At 38.5% G+C, this 15,085-nt stretch overlaps 1 protein-coding gene across 3 annotated transcripts in view; it reads right to left on the bottom strand.

The window, feature by feature from the left end:
- Positions 1-15,085, bottom strand: part of LOC128937636 (VPS10 domain-containing receptor SorCS1) — a 256,431-nt gene that overhangs the window by 130,477 nt on the left and 110,869 nt on the right. For all 3 annotated transcript variants that reach the window (XM_054277425.1, XM_054277427.1, XM_054277426.1), the window contains exon 3: positions 12,397-12,496. In XM_054277425.1, the coding sequence (XP_054133400.1) occupies positions 12,397-12,496 (100 nt within the window). The remainder of the gene's footprint in view (positions 1-12,396; positions 12,497-15,085) is intronic.

The following is a 15,085-nucleotide window of genomic DNA, read 5'->3' as shown; positions in this document are numbered from 1 at the left end:
ACTCAAGCTGGACCACAGCAGCCTGCAGTGTGAATCATTTGACAGATTACCGAGTAATATTTTATGACATTTAGGGATGGATTTTTCAGAAGGGTGAGGCATTTATTTCTTCTGAGGTTTTGCATTTTAAGGAGAGAACAGCCTTTCCACTGCTTGAATTTTGAAAGCAGACAAACTTAGAGAGTGAGAGAGAGAGAGGGTTTTGATTTTTAAACTCTCTCTCTCCCCAACAAAAATAATGTTGTTTTCTTTTGATGAATCTGCTTCACTTATTTACAATTTCATTAAATATTGGTGCAGCAAGCATAGGAAATATCTTTTTACTGAAATACATGTTTTTTCTATCTCAGGTGGTAGAGACCATATATCTCTCCCACAGCAATAATACAAAAATGTGTATAGTATAATGTAGCACCTATTCATATAATTCCAAACAGAACATATACACACAGCTTTAGTATGGCTGTAATGTAGATATATTGAACAATATTAACCTTCTTTATAGTGGGAACATACTTTTTATTATGCACATGAATTGACTATTAATAAAAACTGTTTGCACTTATACAGCACCTCACCCCAAAAAACTCAGTGAGATTTTCTCAGTGAAATACATTTTTGTTTTGCTCAAGTCAGAAGCTACCACCTCCAAGAGCAAAGCTTCAATGCAGGTTTTTCGAAGTTATGTGTTAAATGAGAAACCAGGTAAAAAAATAAAAAGTTATAGATTATTAATTTTTTTTACATTTGTTAAAGTCACCTCTCCACTCCTACAGATATGAAAATAACACAGTTAACTTGAGTACTGACATCTGTGGAGACACAGTGACACAGGCTGTGGTCACACATGGAGCATTCCAAGTTCCTGACAGGCTGTTGTGACCTGCATTGGAGTCTGTGCCCCTTTTGGTGGTGGCTGAATTAGCTGAAGGATACCCTGGGCTGTGCCAGCCTAGATTTAGTCACTCTGGGATCCTGCTCATCAACCCAGGGGTGGTTTTGTCATGGAGGTGCCCAAACAAAATAAAACTATATACAGATTTGGCTGTGTCTACAGCGCCTTCAGGCACCTAGCTAAAGAAAGAATTTAAACTTCAATTTCTCCAGACTTAGCCCCACAAGGCTACATTGCTAAACATGCAAACTTGTTACGGCACATCTGTTGTCCAAACGGCGGAAAAACCAACTAAACTCAGACTGCCTGCAGGTCCTGCCTGGCTGCAAACACCAGGAACACCCTCAAAGAGCCACTTCATGGCTGACTTTTCTGATCCACATCAACCATTTAGTGAGTATCAATCACATAATTTAGCTTAGATTATCCTCACTGAAAGCAAGGGAATCCCAAAGCACCAAGAAGGGTGGGTTTGGGGTTTTTTTACCCTCCCTGAATTTCCTTTTAGCACAGGCTTGGCATGGTTTGCAAATCTCACCTTCAGGGTAGGCTTAAATTCACTCTTGAAAGACACTGAGATAGCAGCCACACTTGCATAAGAGCAGCTGTACATGGCATGACTTTAGTGGCTACAACGTCACAGGAATGCTGTGACAAGCACAGCCCTTGCTGCCAGCCAGTTAAAATAGGCTGCTTGATCATTGTCAACCACCAGGAGAGAAAAATGTTTTTATCAATATTATTTTACTGTTTATTTAGAGAGGAGCTGCAGACATACTCTCTAGGAAAAAAGGAACCCCTATCCAGTGTATTGGCCTACAAGAAAGGATAGGCTCTGAGGCTCAAGAGAGTTAAGATAAGCCTTATCATCATATAAAACATCTCTATTCTTCACTTGGGTTTTTCTTATATTCCTGATGACAAGTGAGAGAATAAACTACAAGTCTGATTAAAATGTTGTTGTCCCCAAGGTACATACAGATGTGGTTTGGAATTCTCACTCCTGCCATCTTTAGAAAAGTTTCAGTCATAATGAATAGCAGAGGATAACCCAACAAGTTCAACCAGGCAAAGAGCCAGAGTTCCAATTACAGCAAGTACATGGGAAAAGAGTAATAGATTTTAATTGGTGCCCAAGGGGGGAAGGTCAGTCTCTCTGCAACAATTGGAGCCTTTGGTGGTAATTGACTGAATGCTCCTGTGAGAGCTTGCAAATGGCAGCAACACACTCGAAACAGCAGCATCAGAAAAGGTTTGGCATCCTGGAGCACATGGAAAAGTTTTGCTGGTAGAGGTACTACAGAAAGACAACAGTGAAGCACTTTAACAAGGAACATGACTTGGGAGACAGCTCTCAGCTCCAAGGTTTGAAATGTCAAGACATATTTTCATGAGAGGAATTTATTTCAGTTTAAAAACGAATATTGCCATACCAGGAGTTTGGAGCAGCGATGATTTGTCCACGGCTACAATGAATCATTGAATGCTGACTTAAGCTTCCTCTATTCCTCTATAACCTAGTGCCACTCTGCCAAACAGGGTCCAATTATTGATGTCTTCCTTTCTGCACCTTTTTTCTTTTTTTTTTTTTTTTTCGTGAAAGGGTTTGTTTATATTTTTGAGCAATACAAATGAAAGGCACAAACTTGCACAGGTGAACTGCAGTTTGTGATTCCCTCTCAGAAAGAAATGGTATAAAAGGAGATCTGGAAGATTGTGATCTTCCAGAATCACAAGAATTAGGAGAAATGATGATTTTGTGGCTAGGATTTCAACCAAAATCCTGTGTTCAGTTTCTCTCAGCAGCTGGTTATTTTTTGACCTTAGAAAAACATAGATTTTATCTCAGTCATGAAATAGGACTGACAATATTTCTCCTGAATAACCTATTAACAAAAAAACCCAAAACCATAAATGAGCAAAGGACTCAAGTAGAAGCAGAGAAACAGAGAAATTGCCACACTTTGTTCCCCAGTTTATACTACCTGGGTTCATCTGCAATTGTTCTTTACTTTCTGGGAGCTGAGCAACGTGGCATTAGGGAGGACATATGGATGTGTTTGTGTTTCTCCCTTCACTGCCAAAAGCTAAGCACAAACTGCTGTCATTCAGATTTGCTAAGCTATTACACTGATTGTTTACCATTAGTAATAAATGGAAGACAAGTTGTACACCAGGACCCAAAGGAACAGATTCTGTTCAAACACGGAGAAAAAAAAAAAAAAAAATCTGTTCCTATAAATTCTTAACTTATAAATAGGACAGATGAATCTTGGTCTTGACGCAGAAGGGTGAGTCACAATAATATGATTTTGTGTTTTCAGGGCTGCATAATGTCCAGGAACAGCTGTGAGGCCATTGCCATGCTTATTATCAAGGAATTACTTCTAAGGGATTGTCTTCACTAGAAAGCTACATCCAGAGCACACAACGTGCTCAAGAGTAGAGTTCACAGAAATTGCCTATGAGGAAACAAAGAGACCAGCAACACAAGGCTAAATCCTCTAAAACATTTTCTGTCTGGAAAAAAAAAAAAAAAACACAGAAAAATAATATTCAAACTCTATGCAATGTGGTGTGCAAAGGAGCCCTAAAGCAGGGAAAGGTGATTTTTCTTTTTCACCATATCTGATGAAGATACATCTTCTAATTCTGCATTGTGATTAAGCATCACAAGTTAAGGTTTTGTTGGTAACTATGCATTTGCATGGAGAACTTATTCCACAGCTGTCTGTCTTTGGTCTGCATGGAAAAAGATACTGAACAAACACATAAGCATCTCATCACTCTATAAGAGAGACAAAACCCTGAGAAATGCCTGCACACAAAGAATTTGTAATGCAAGGACCAGACCACAGTTCCTTTCTAATTCTCCTTATTATGTCTAATGAATGAATTAGGTACTTTGGACTGGAGACTGAAGATATTCTATATTTACACAGAGGCAGAGAGACCTAAATGCATATGTGCAGTGAAGAATTCAGTGTTTTGAATTGAAGCTGTTCAGGGCAGACTTTTAACAACAACAGAATCAGCAAAGTGATTAAAAATGTAATTTAAGTACCATTATTATGTTCCACTGTTTTCAGTAGAATTTATCTTGGTAAATCTCTAAAGAATTTTAAAAGGAAACATTTCAAAACAAAATGGCTTTAGCTTTTGCACCCAAAATATTGTTATTCTAACATCAATCTCTTCAAGACAGAAAAGTCTTAGATGACCTCAGCAGAATAAATATACTGCTTTGACTAGGAATAAGTGCTTTCAATTAATATGATCTTTTTTCTTTCTCTAAATAACAAAATCCATTATTCATAACATTCTATATGCAATACAAAACTGCAAATTTGATTTTTGCTTGTCAAATACTGTGCTAATTTAAATTTTTCTGTGAAACATTATCTTTTGAAAATATTTCACCAGCTTTTTAAATGCAGTGTCAGTTTAAGAAAAAGCAACAAAAGTGTGTTGGCTGACAGATTTATGGTAACAGTTGGCCACACTCAAAATTTACTACCAAGTATTTCTCTCAAATCCCCACATGTTCTTCTTAGCAAATGTGCACAGAAACACTGTGAAGGTACAAGTGTGACCTGAAGCATTCACCATGGCATGATTTCACTCCCCTATCCATGAAAAAATGTTTATGAAACAGTGGTCTAGGGTTTGATCCATTGAATCAGAATACATAGCAAGCACTCCTCCGATAGTTCTTTGTGAATGTATTTTGGTTAATGTCAACCTCAACACCATCCTCAGCACTGCCTCCAACAATTGCCATTGTCATTGCTCTGCTCCTCAACAGCTTTCTCTCCTTTGCTCTCACTTATCCCTAAAATATTTACCTTTACAGAAACACTGATCAGATTTCAGTCCTTCTGAACATGGTGGAAGAGATTCCTCCACAGAAAAACTTGAATTTGTGCAAATTTGTGGGAGACCCGTGCCCATCTGAAAGCCATGTTGTGGCAGATAGAAATAGAATTAATTCTGTTTATTTCCACCCACAGCCTCCCTATGCCATTGCTCTCACAGCTGTGTGATAAGCATTGCATTTTCCTTGCTCCCCAAGTTATATGCCTTTCCTAGATGTTTTAATTCCTTTTTTGACTGCTATTGAGAAAGAGGTGGAGAGATGGGAATCAAAAAACACAAGAGAAAAGACACAGATTACAGTGCTTATTTTCAGTCAGTTCTGACCCTTGAATTCTCTGTTTGGTGTTAAATTTGACTCTTTTTTATTATTATCATTATTATTCAGGCTCTGGAAAACGTCTATCTGTCCTTCCAACAAGAAATCTAAGCCTTTAACTTAGTAGCACTAAAAGGAAAAGACCATTCATGGTTTTTGCAATATCTTTTTCATACCAGACACTTAATTATTCCCATTTTCTCCACGAAGCTTGGCTGCCTCCTCAAGGATCTCTTACTCTCAATTTGAAATCTGAGTCATCACTTGTTGGTCTCTATTTCTCATGCTATTTGCATACAAGTCAAATTCCACATTTTCTTAGCAGTAGATGGCTTTCTAATTACATCCATTAATCTTTGCCCTCACTCCCCTCTCTCTGCATTTACTAGCTCTTATCAATCAGAAGTTTAATAATCTAGAATATTTTTCTTGTTTATTTTCTTCTCTTTTTTCTCCCTGTACTCCAAGCACAGCTAGACAGAAGGCAAAACCCTCGAGTATCCTTTAATTTCATCATTCATTTCTGCATAGCAACATATCTAGACTGCAGAAGGAGTGAGCAGTTGCAATCTGCTGGCAAACATGCCCTATAGATCACACAATTTGCTAATGAACAGACAGCATTTTCCTGCAGGCCTAGCAAGTTAGGGTTGAGTGGTCAATATTCAAACAGTATTTCAGGTTTTTATACATTATCATTTCCAAAGTGCCACAAAACAGTCATTGTATGGTTATGTGTCACAGTATCGTATTCTTTTTCCCTTGAAGGTGAACTTCCAAAGATATATAGTATGAAGACAACTTCCAAATTTCATGACCAAAAAGTAATGTTCCTACCACGGCACAACAGGGAAAGGAGATAAAAGAGATTTAGTCATGTATGTTTAATACCTCAAAACCCAGAGGGTAACTTAAAAAAACCCTTCTGTACATATTTTTAGCCCAACTTTATGGGACACTGAACAAACTGATTTTCAGCTGCTTGGGACCAGTTTTTCATAGGAAAAAAAAAATCAATATTAATGGCAACTCGATTTCTTCCTGGTTTGAACAGCCTGTCTTACTTCTGGAAATGGATGGAGCTACAAGTCTGAAGCTATGACAGGTCTGTTCTTGCTCTGCCATCAATCCCAGCTGCCTGCTTATGGCCTGCAACTAACATTGCTCCAGTGCTCTCTAAGCTGCTGGCATGCGTCCTTCCTTGCCAAAAGGGATATCATCTGTTCCAGAGTATTTGGTAAATCACAGAGGAATTTAAAAGGGATAAAAGAATTGAAGGACATTCAACAAGAGATTATCTTGCATAAATTTTAACTGTCCAGTTTGCAGAAAACAGGGAACAGACTCAGAAGGGAAAGAACACTTTTGAAACTCTAAAGTTGGATTCCATGGCTTGTAGCTCCCTATCATTAGTTTCAACACCCAGTGTGCCCTTGGAGACTTCTGTGAGATACAAAGGCAGACTGTAGTGCTACTTTGAGTGAGGAAATGTCAGAACTGCCACTATATTTGATAGGCTTACAAGAGCAGAAGTGGAATAAATGGGCTTTGATTTCACTCCATATCCAAGAAGAGATATGGATGTAGAGTAATGGCAAGGGCTTTGTGTGTAATGGCTATTGTGAGAGTTGTCATGTACTGCAGCCATGAATCAGAAAGTTTGGTAGCAGATGCTGCCAGACACTTCAAAAGTAAAAATATTCACTTTGAAAGATGAGGTTCTGCCTTCAGTTTGTTAATATGGACCAAATGATTGTTAATTGTTTGTTTCCCCACAAACTCAGTATTAAAGACGGCACCAGCTTTACAGTGACACATCTTCAGTGTCTCCAGAGAAACTACTCAACTGCCAGATCACATCCAACAGATGTGAGCAACAATCCACCTTGCTAAACTAGTAAAAAGTTATCCTTGTTTGCATGTGAGATAGGAGGCAGAAAAGACAGTCTTCTGAAATGGAAATAAAGTCTATACTTGTTTATCTGGTTCACAGCCAGAATTACTCTTGAATCTAAAGGTATTACAAGCAAAAGTGAAAACTGTAATTGCATTAACCCAAGGACATCCCAAGATTATCAGATTTTCCAGTTACCACCACCAGAGGCTTGTAAAGCAGTTGACTTAATCCCCCATTATTGCGCAACTGCAGAAAATTAAAGACTTCTTAATTCTCAGTGTGACACATCCCTGTTCCCAGGGGTAGGGAACTGTTTGCATGTGTACAGTGCTATCCATTGAACCACCCCTGCAGCCCAAGATAATCTCTTGTAGGTTTTCAACCCTTTTCAGAGGAGGTGGAATCTTTAGCTCAAACTGCTGAATGAAACAGATTTAGGCCACTGTATTTAGAGAAAAAAATACTCTCTCTGAAGCAAATGATGAGGCTATAAAGAATCATTAATTGTGGTCATATCATAGGAGACATTTTATCCACTATCCTATATATAGAGCATTTAATCCAAACAGAAGTTTCCATTTGAACAAATTTATGTTTTGATCTCCAAAATGGTGCAGGACAAAGTGGCTCCTCCCTTTAAAAAGGTAGGAAAACATTCTCAGAGAACATCTTGAAATCTTCTGTTCACTACAACATTTCAAAAAACCCCCCCCCCCAAAAAAAAAAAAAACCAAAAACCATAACAAAACCCCACAAAACAAACAAACAAACACACAATGAAAAAAAACCCCAAAAACCCAAATCAAAAAAAACACCAACCAAAAAACCCCAAACAATTCCAACCATTCACATATGCTTTTTGGTCTCTTATGACTGTCTCTTTGAAAGCCTGACTCACAGCCTGCAGCTAACAAGGACCCTTCCTTCCAAAAAAAGAGAGAAGAGCAAGAAAATAATTGCTTTTACCTCAGCAAGAGTGGACTGCAATCACACAATGTGCATGACTGACAGAGGCTGGTTTCCCACTGTGCCTAATTTGCTAAGGATGCCATCCCCTGACCACGACAGGATTGACTCAGTCCACAGTGAGGTGTGCTCAGAGCTCTGCTGAGCTCTAACCTCTCCAACACAAACTGAAAGCCTTCACACCAAGATTTACAGAGGCTACAAGGAGGACACGGCCTGAAATAACTGTTTTTCCTTGACTGAAAAAATCAACACCTGCCCTCACATCAGAGCTCTGAAAGTTTCCATAGTGAGGCAGGTCAGAAATAGAATTTTTTGAAGGGTTCTCAAAGTGACTTTAGCAACTGAAGATAAGCAGACTCCTGAGAAGCAGCAATGCCAGGTGTAACTGTTCACCTCTGTGGACACTTTCCACAGCCCTTAGAAGAGTGTAAAGCACACAGCTCCAGGTCTTACCCTTTATACAAGGGGGCAGTTTACATTTCACAAACAGAACTTCCCTAAGGCAAATCAACTTGCCCAATACCACAGGATAGAAAGTAGCACTCAATTTCAGCTAATAAGGGTAAATTTTCTACTGTCTTGACAAATAGAAACTTCTGCCGCTTACTCTGTGCGAACCACCAGCCAATGCTAGAAAGAAAAGAAGGCTAGGCTGCCATTCCTTTAATTTCCCTTCATTTAAAACTCATTAATATATATAAATTTGAAGTAGTTGGCGATCTAGCCAGCATTGAAGCCCAAGCAATTTTATTTACAATAAATATCTGCTATCTTGGTGCTACACACTCACCAGGACAATGCTTAACACACTGTGATAAAGGTGATAAACACAAGCAGTGAATATCAATGAAGAGGAAGGCATCTGTAATCCATTCATCTTTAAAGAGAAAATAAAAAAGGTAACACTGTTCCACACAGCAATTAAAATCTGAACAGTTGGAGGAATAAAGCAAAAAAAAGAAAAAAAAATCAAGGCAGGCCTGTGGAAAGGGAGAGAGTAAAATAAAACAAACAAACAAACACACACTACCACAAAAACACAAACCCACAGGAAATATCTGATGTACTAGTCCTATTAATAGCATAAAAGCACTGGCAGATACTATCACCCAGCATTTGTTAATTAACTGAAGATACACAGATACAGGGGGCTTGAAAGTGCAAAGAACAAAAGGGCTGCACAAACTGGCTCTTTGCAGAGAGCACTGTGCTTCCTACAAGGATACAGCATCTAAATCCGCCAGCAGCACTGCCTGAGTCAGAGAAAACCTCCAGTTAAACAAATTCTGGAGTCCCCACCACAACCCATTCACTTTTTACGTGTGTATGCCTATGATTTTCCATGCAATGAGTAAAAACAACCTGTCTGAAAAGCTTTTATAGAGAAAGACTGCAAAGCTTAGTGCATGTGACTTTCTAGGAAAATGAATGACACACTTCTGTGAAAACAGAATTTCAAGGTATCTACTTGGATTTGTATTTTAGTTTAGTTTGTAACCCATCTGCATTATTCCCAAACAGTATTTCTTCATGTAGAAGCATTCAAATAATTTTCTTTCTCATCAGAGAAGTCTCCATGAACCTAACAAATAAACCAGTGTTGACATACCTAAGCCTAGGGATTTATTGCACATTGCACATGTCTCTTCTGGAGACTTGTTGACAAATACTCAAACAGGCTCTGTGTCTTTGGCAAGATCCATGTGGTGCATTTTTTACCCCCTGATCTGTGTCATCTGTCATATGACCAGGTAGCACAGTAATTCAGTAAAAGGAAAGAAAACTAAAAAATGTTTCCACCTCCCTTTACGAGGACTTATACATCACTATGTTAGTAACAATTTTCTGTCATTTCCTTTGGAAAATATTGTCATTCAGAAAAATGCCAAGCAACAGCAGTAGGTTGTCAGTTTAAATTGCAAATAATGATTGACTTTGTTCTAATTTTTTTTTTCCAAGCATCCTTTTGGAATATGACATTGCCTGTGATGTCTGGTTAAAGGATTTAATTTTGTTCAATAAAGAGACACGAATTGGAAGTCAAAAGCTTTTAGAAATAAATTGGCATGCATGGGCTGTGGGAAGCTCTGCAAATACTGGGTATTTATAGACCCATTTTTTTTCTAGATGGAGAAGAGCAAATAAATTACAACAAACAATTTATTCAACATGATGTTGTTTGTTCATTTCCAGAATCTGAAAATAATCAGAAATTCATGAACAAATCTATCAATTATTTTAATAAATGCAATTACATGCATTCTACCGTTCACTGTTCTAAGTGCTCTGCTTTGCAAAGAGACAAGACTTACATAAACAGTACACTTGCTTTCTTTCATCACAAGCAATCAGTCCTGAGTCAGCTAAGTTCAAAATTTACCTTCTGTTTCAATGGAACTACTCCTAAAAGTTAAATATGTGCTAAAAGAATTTTTTTTTTTTCCTAAACAAGGCAACTTCAGTAAGTTAAGTACATGCTGACCCCCCTTATGGATCACTGCTGTAGCAAGGTTTCTCATCTAATAACTTCAAGATGAAAAATGCACCATTTTCTTTTCCACTACTGAAGAAGCCTTTTCTCTCTGCCAAGGAAGGCCTTGTGGAACAAAGGACATTGAAGGCTGCAGCTGTAGTCTGAGAAATCACCACATACAACTCATATTTAGGGAAAACACACTGCTAGCATTTGCCCAACACTAACTAAAGCAGTATATAAACCCTTCACACGAAGGGCACAAATTTTATAAAACTCATGGAGTTTAGAGGAGTTGAGTCTTAAATTTTAAAAGTATTTCTGCAGCTATCCACCCAAATCACATCAGTGAAACAAGATGCAACTTTCAAATTGATCAGAGTTTCTGAAACTGTTATCAGAGTTTCAGGGGAGGAGAAGGGATCAGGTCTTAGAAGCCATAGATTCTTCCTTGGTGGCAAAACTTTAAAATATGTTTCCTTCAGCTTTTCATTCCACAGCAGGTAAATAAAGACTTTGAGCTTCCGTATTTTTGCTTTCCCTGTAGAAGTATTAGTGTGGACACATGCCATGCCCTCTTAGCCTCAGGGGACTATTTGGGTGTCTAAAATGAAATGTTTTTTGACAGAATGGCCTGATGTTCTACAAAAACAGCATAAGGAGGGCCTCCAAAAATTCTCTCTGCAAGCCTGACTCTGCTCCTGCTAAAATAAGCATTGAAAAATTCAATCTTTCCACCAGACCATTACCTAGATCCTCTCATCCCAGGTGTTGCAGATTTCTTTTGGCACTGGATCATATTGACTACAGGCCAACTTTACAGCAGACTTCTGCCAAAAAAGATAGTTCCACACTTCTGCCTGGAAGCTTTTTCCTTCCATCTACTTAGTTTTTGAGCTGGAAAGGGTTTAGTTTTCAGGCAGGTCAGCCCTGGATCCAGCTCACCAGATGGCTACACAAACAAGGGTGGCAGAGAAGGGCAGGGAGTGGGAGGGAGCAGGATGCAGCCAGAGGTGATGAAGGTTTTTCAATGCCAGCCTGCACGTTGGTTGGCTTGCTGAAGGACATTTAAGTGATCTGATCAATTCATTCTTCAGCTCCTAGAAAGGAGCTTCATATGTCCTTCAGGGTCAGTATCAATGAGACGACATCTCTCCACTAATTTGGGGCCATTTAATTGCAATTTAAACTGCTAAGCATTGTCCTTTCTCGTTAAGACAGCTCCCTCTTCCTTTCACTGTCTGTCTTAAAGACACAGAATTGTTTCAGCATAGTGAGAACAGCATGATAGTGACCTCAGCTGCCCAAATACACCCAGACTCCTTTAGAGGTGAGACTACTAACATTTTCTGCCAGTGCAATTCAGCTTTGCCTGCAGTGACTCAGGGACTAAGAAACAAGGAGTAGAAAACGAAAAATTTTGTCACAAACTTATCTCAAAGAAGGCATCCAGATTCCTTTCATGAATATGTCAGCATTATAAATTCATAGTAAAGTGTTAGTCACTAGGGTGTCTGAATGATTAAAACCTTCTGGTCTTCGAAGGCATTTTCTCTGCAGGAATTTGTCAAATCCTGTTCAGTTCACCTTTGGGAGCACTTAGAAAACAAATAATGTTACATACAATCTGGTCACTGTTAGATGCATTTCTGCCATTTTAACAAGGCTCTCTCTCTTCCAGAGAAAAAAATCAACACCATCCAGAAGGTAAGCAAACAATCACATGCATGGTACTGTCCATTTAATAGCCATCCTTCCCTCAAGTATTACTGGTAAGTGGGATAGGTGGTACAATTTGGGTTATATTTTGATAAAGTAAAGACATTTTTGTAAAGACATTTTTTTCAAGGCAAGAGTGACAGAGAGATTCCTGCTACTTATACAGTAACAGATACTGAGGAAATTAGGAGAGACCTGCAGGGCAGAAATGGCATCATAAAGGTAAAATGAGCCAACACATCGTCACCTACCTTACGTTTGTTTGTTGGGCAAACATACAAGTAGCTCAAAATAGTCTTCAGACCAACTTTATCATTCAGTTTCTCATATGTTGTCCCATAATCTGTTGACCTACAATTCAAAAGAGATTCTTGTAAGTACAAACACTTAATCACAAAACCACAAGTCACTTGGCAGCTTTTCAATATAAGTCATGCTTTAAATAGCAGAATGGCTCTCCAGAGCTTTTTCAATGATTCATGTAGTATATAATGATACTTAATTATATACACATAGCATCATGTGCATGTTTATCATTTGCATTTAAATTAGATTAGGAAAAATTCAACCAGCATCTTCCCAAAGCATCTTAAACGTGCACAATAAGAAATGCTACATTCTGCATACAGAAGATAGTGATTGTCAGAAATGCCAAATAGCAGACAGCAAGAGACTAAGGTTATCAGTTCATCATAAACTCCAAGCTTGGACTGATTTTGTTAAGATGGTTCATCTCAGCATATTCCAAAGTAGCTTCTCTAACACTGACTAGCAGAAAGGATGGACCCATGTGCTTTATTCTTGCCTTAAAAGCCATCATTCAGTAAAGAAAATAAAATATTTATGAAATGAGGGTTGCCCATAAAAACATTGACTATGTCTTGGAGAAGAACAAAAACTGTGAATAAATAAGACTGTCCAGTGTCCCTGTAGGAGTTACTCTTAACATGTGACTGGAACCAAGATCAATCATCAGCAGAGCTTTTATTCATTGTACAGCTCATGCTTGCCTGAATTCCGTCCCAGTATCCCAGGGATTTAGGTAATCACCCCAGCCCAGTAGAGCTGGCATCCATAAATTGCAGAAAGGGACATGTATCTGGGTAACAGATATTCAAAAGCATAACATATTCTTGTATCTCATCTGTAACATGTACAAATGGGCCTATGTAGAGCTTCACGTGCAAGCAGTAACACGAATTTTCCCTTTTGCTAAGCACTCCAAAACCAGACATTCTGAAGTAAAATCTCAGCACTCATTATTTGCTGGTTCTCTCCTATCAGGGCAACAGTGGCTAAATTCACAAAGGTATTTAAGGCCTTTAATGCTTACTTTTTTTTTTTGGTGGAATATTTTTGAATCAAGTACCATACCTACATTCATATTATAGCTTCTGGGATTTCAGATTTTGTAATCAGTGCATGAATAAAATAAGAAAGCAGCAGCTTAGAGTTCTATCCATGAAAGATGAATTGCACTAAAACGTGAATCTGCATTAAAGTTGAGTCTTTCTCTTCAGGAACTTTATAGAAGCCTTTGCACATATCTGCCTGCTCATATAACAACTGCCCTATGATTTATGTCTATAGATTTCTCCTTCCCTCCAATAAACACAGGCCCTCCTGTGTGCATGTATGACCTTTGGTGTTTAGAGCATTAACACCAAATTCTCAGCTGCTGACTGATCTTTCCCTTTATAAGGTCATCTCTCTCAGGAGCACATATAAACTAACTGAGCTATTTCCTCAGAGGATTGAGGAGCAGGATTCCGTGCTGGCTGTTTCTGTTACTGAATATTTCAGAGATGCTCCAGAATCCAGGTGAGGGGATCCGCAGCAGGGTGCTGAGCACAGCCTGGCCAAGGACTGCAGCTTCCCTTTGCTGCCTCACCCCACCTCACCACCCAGTCTTATCAGAAATGAGTATTTCTGCTGCTCTCTGCCTAAACCCCAAAAGCTACCCCCTTTGTGAGGTTTCAGCTGACAAAGACATGCAAAGAGAGTAAGGACTAAATCTGACCCGCTGAGTTAGGAAAAATATATTAATGAAATAATGCTGCTTTTTCGTATACCAGTGACAATGATTCAAAATGGGATCCTTCAAAAGGGGATAGGAACAAAGAAAATCTGAGACATAAAGCTTGCTTTGAAATTTCTCAAGAAAGGCATCCAGTACCCCTGCCACAACACAGCAAAATTATGTCAACAGCCTATTGCAAATAGTAATCTCAGAATTGCCAGCCACTTCTTACTTCAAGTCTCTAGGCAATTGTTTTGCATTCACAGCTTTATTTACAGGTAACACTCTATACAGATGGAAGTGTGTGCTTCTGTCAACATCCATAAAAGAAATCGAAAGATTTAAAAGCTTAGAAAAACATATTTTTTTTTCCAGATGAACGAATTCACAAGCAATCAAAGGAGCTACCATTAGATCTTACTCTCATTATTGTGTTCTAAACTGACAATAGCTAGTCCTTCTACCTTCCCATTTACCAGTTTTTTCTTTTGTCCCACTTTACAATTACCCTTAATTTTAACAGGGGCAAGGCGGGGGGGGGGGGGGAGAAAATGTTATATATACAAGAGCAGATAGGCATCCTTAAGTGTTTTAACACAAAGAAATGGTAATATAAACATTTGCAGAGCAGTGGAGAAAAAATAATAATATCAAAGGAACCATACATGGGAATATCCCTGCATACATGTAAAGTCTCTGTTGGGATCTAACCCAGGCATATCACCAACCTGCATTTGTCTTATCTCTTTTATATATATATATATATATATGTATATGTGTATACAAGCAGGCACTGATTAGCAGCCTAGATAACAAGCTTTCTTTATCTTAATAAATGGGCGTATAAAGCAGCATGAGCCTCCTAACCCATAAAATCACATCAGCCATTGGATGGCCCAGGAAGCCAGCCTAACATGCAA

This window comes from Melozone crissalis, unplaced genomic scaffold, assembly GCF_028551555.1.
Source record: "Melozone crissalis strain CALT ecotype California unplaced genomic scaffold, PUWL_Pcris_2 ptg000019l_1, whole genome shotgun sequence".
Taxonomy (NCBI): Eukaryota; Metazoa; Chordata; class Aves; order Passeriformes; family Passerellidae; genus Melozone; species Melozone crissalis.
The sequence above is the reverse complement of the archived record's forward strand: the minus strand, read 5'-3'. Positions and strand labels throughout refer to the sequence as shown.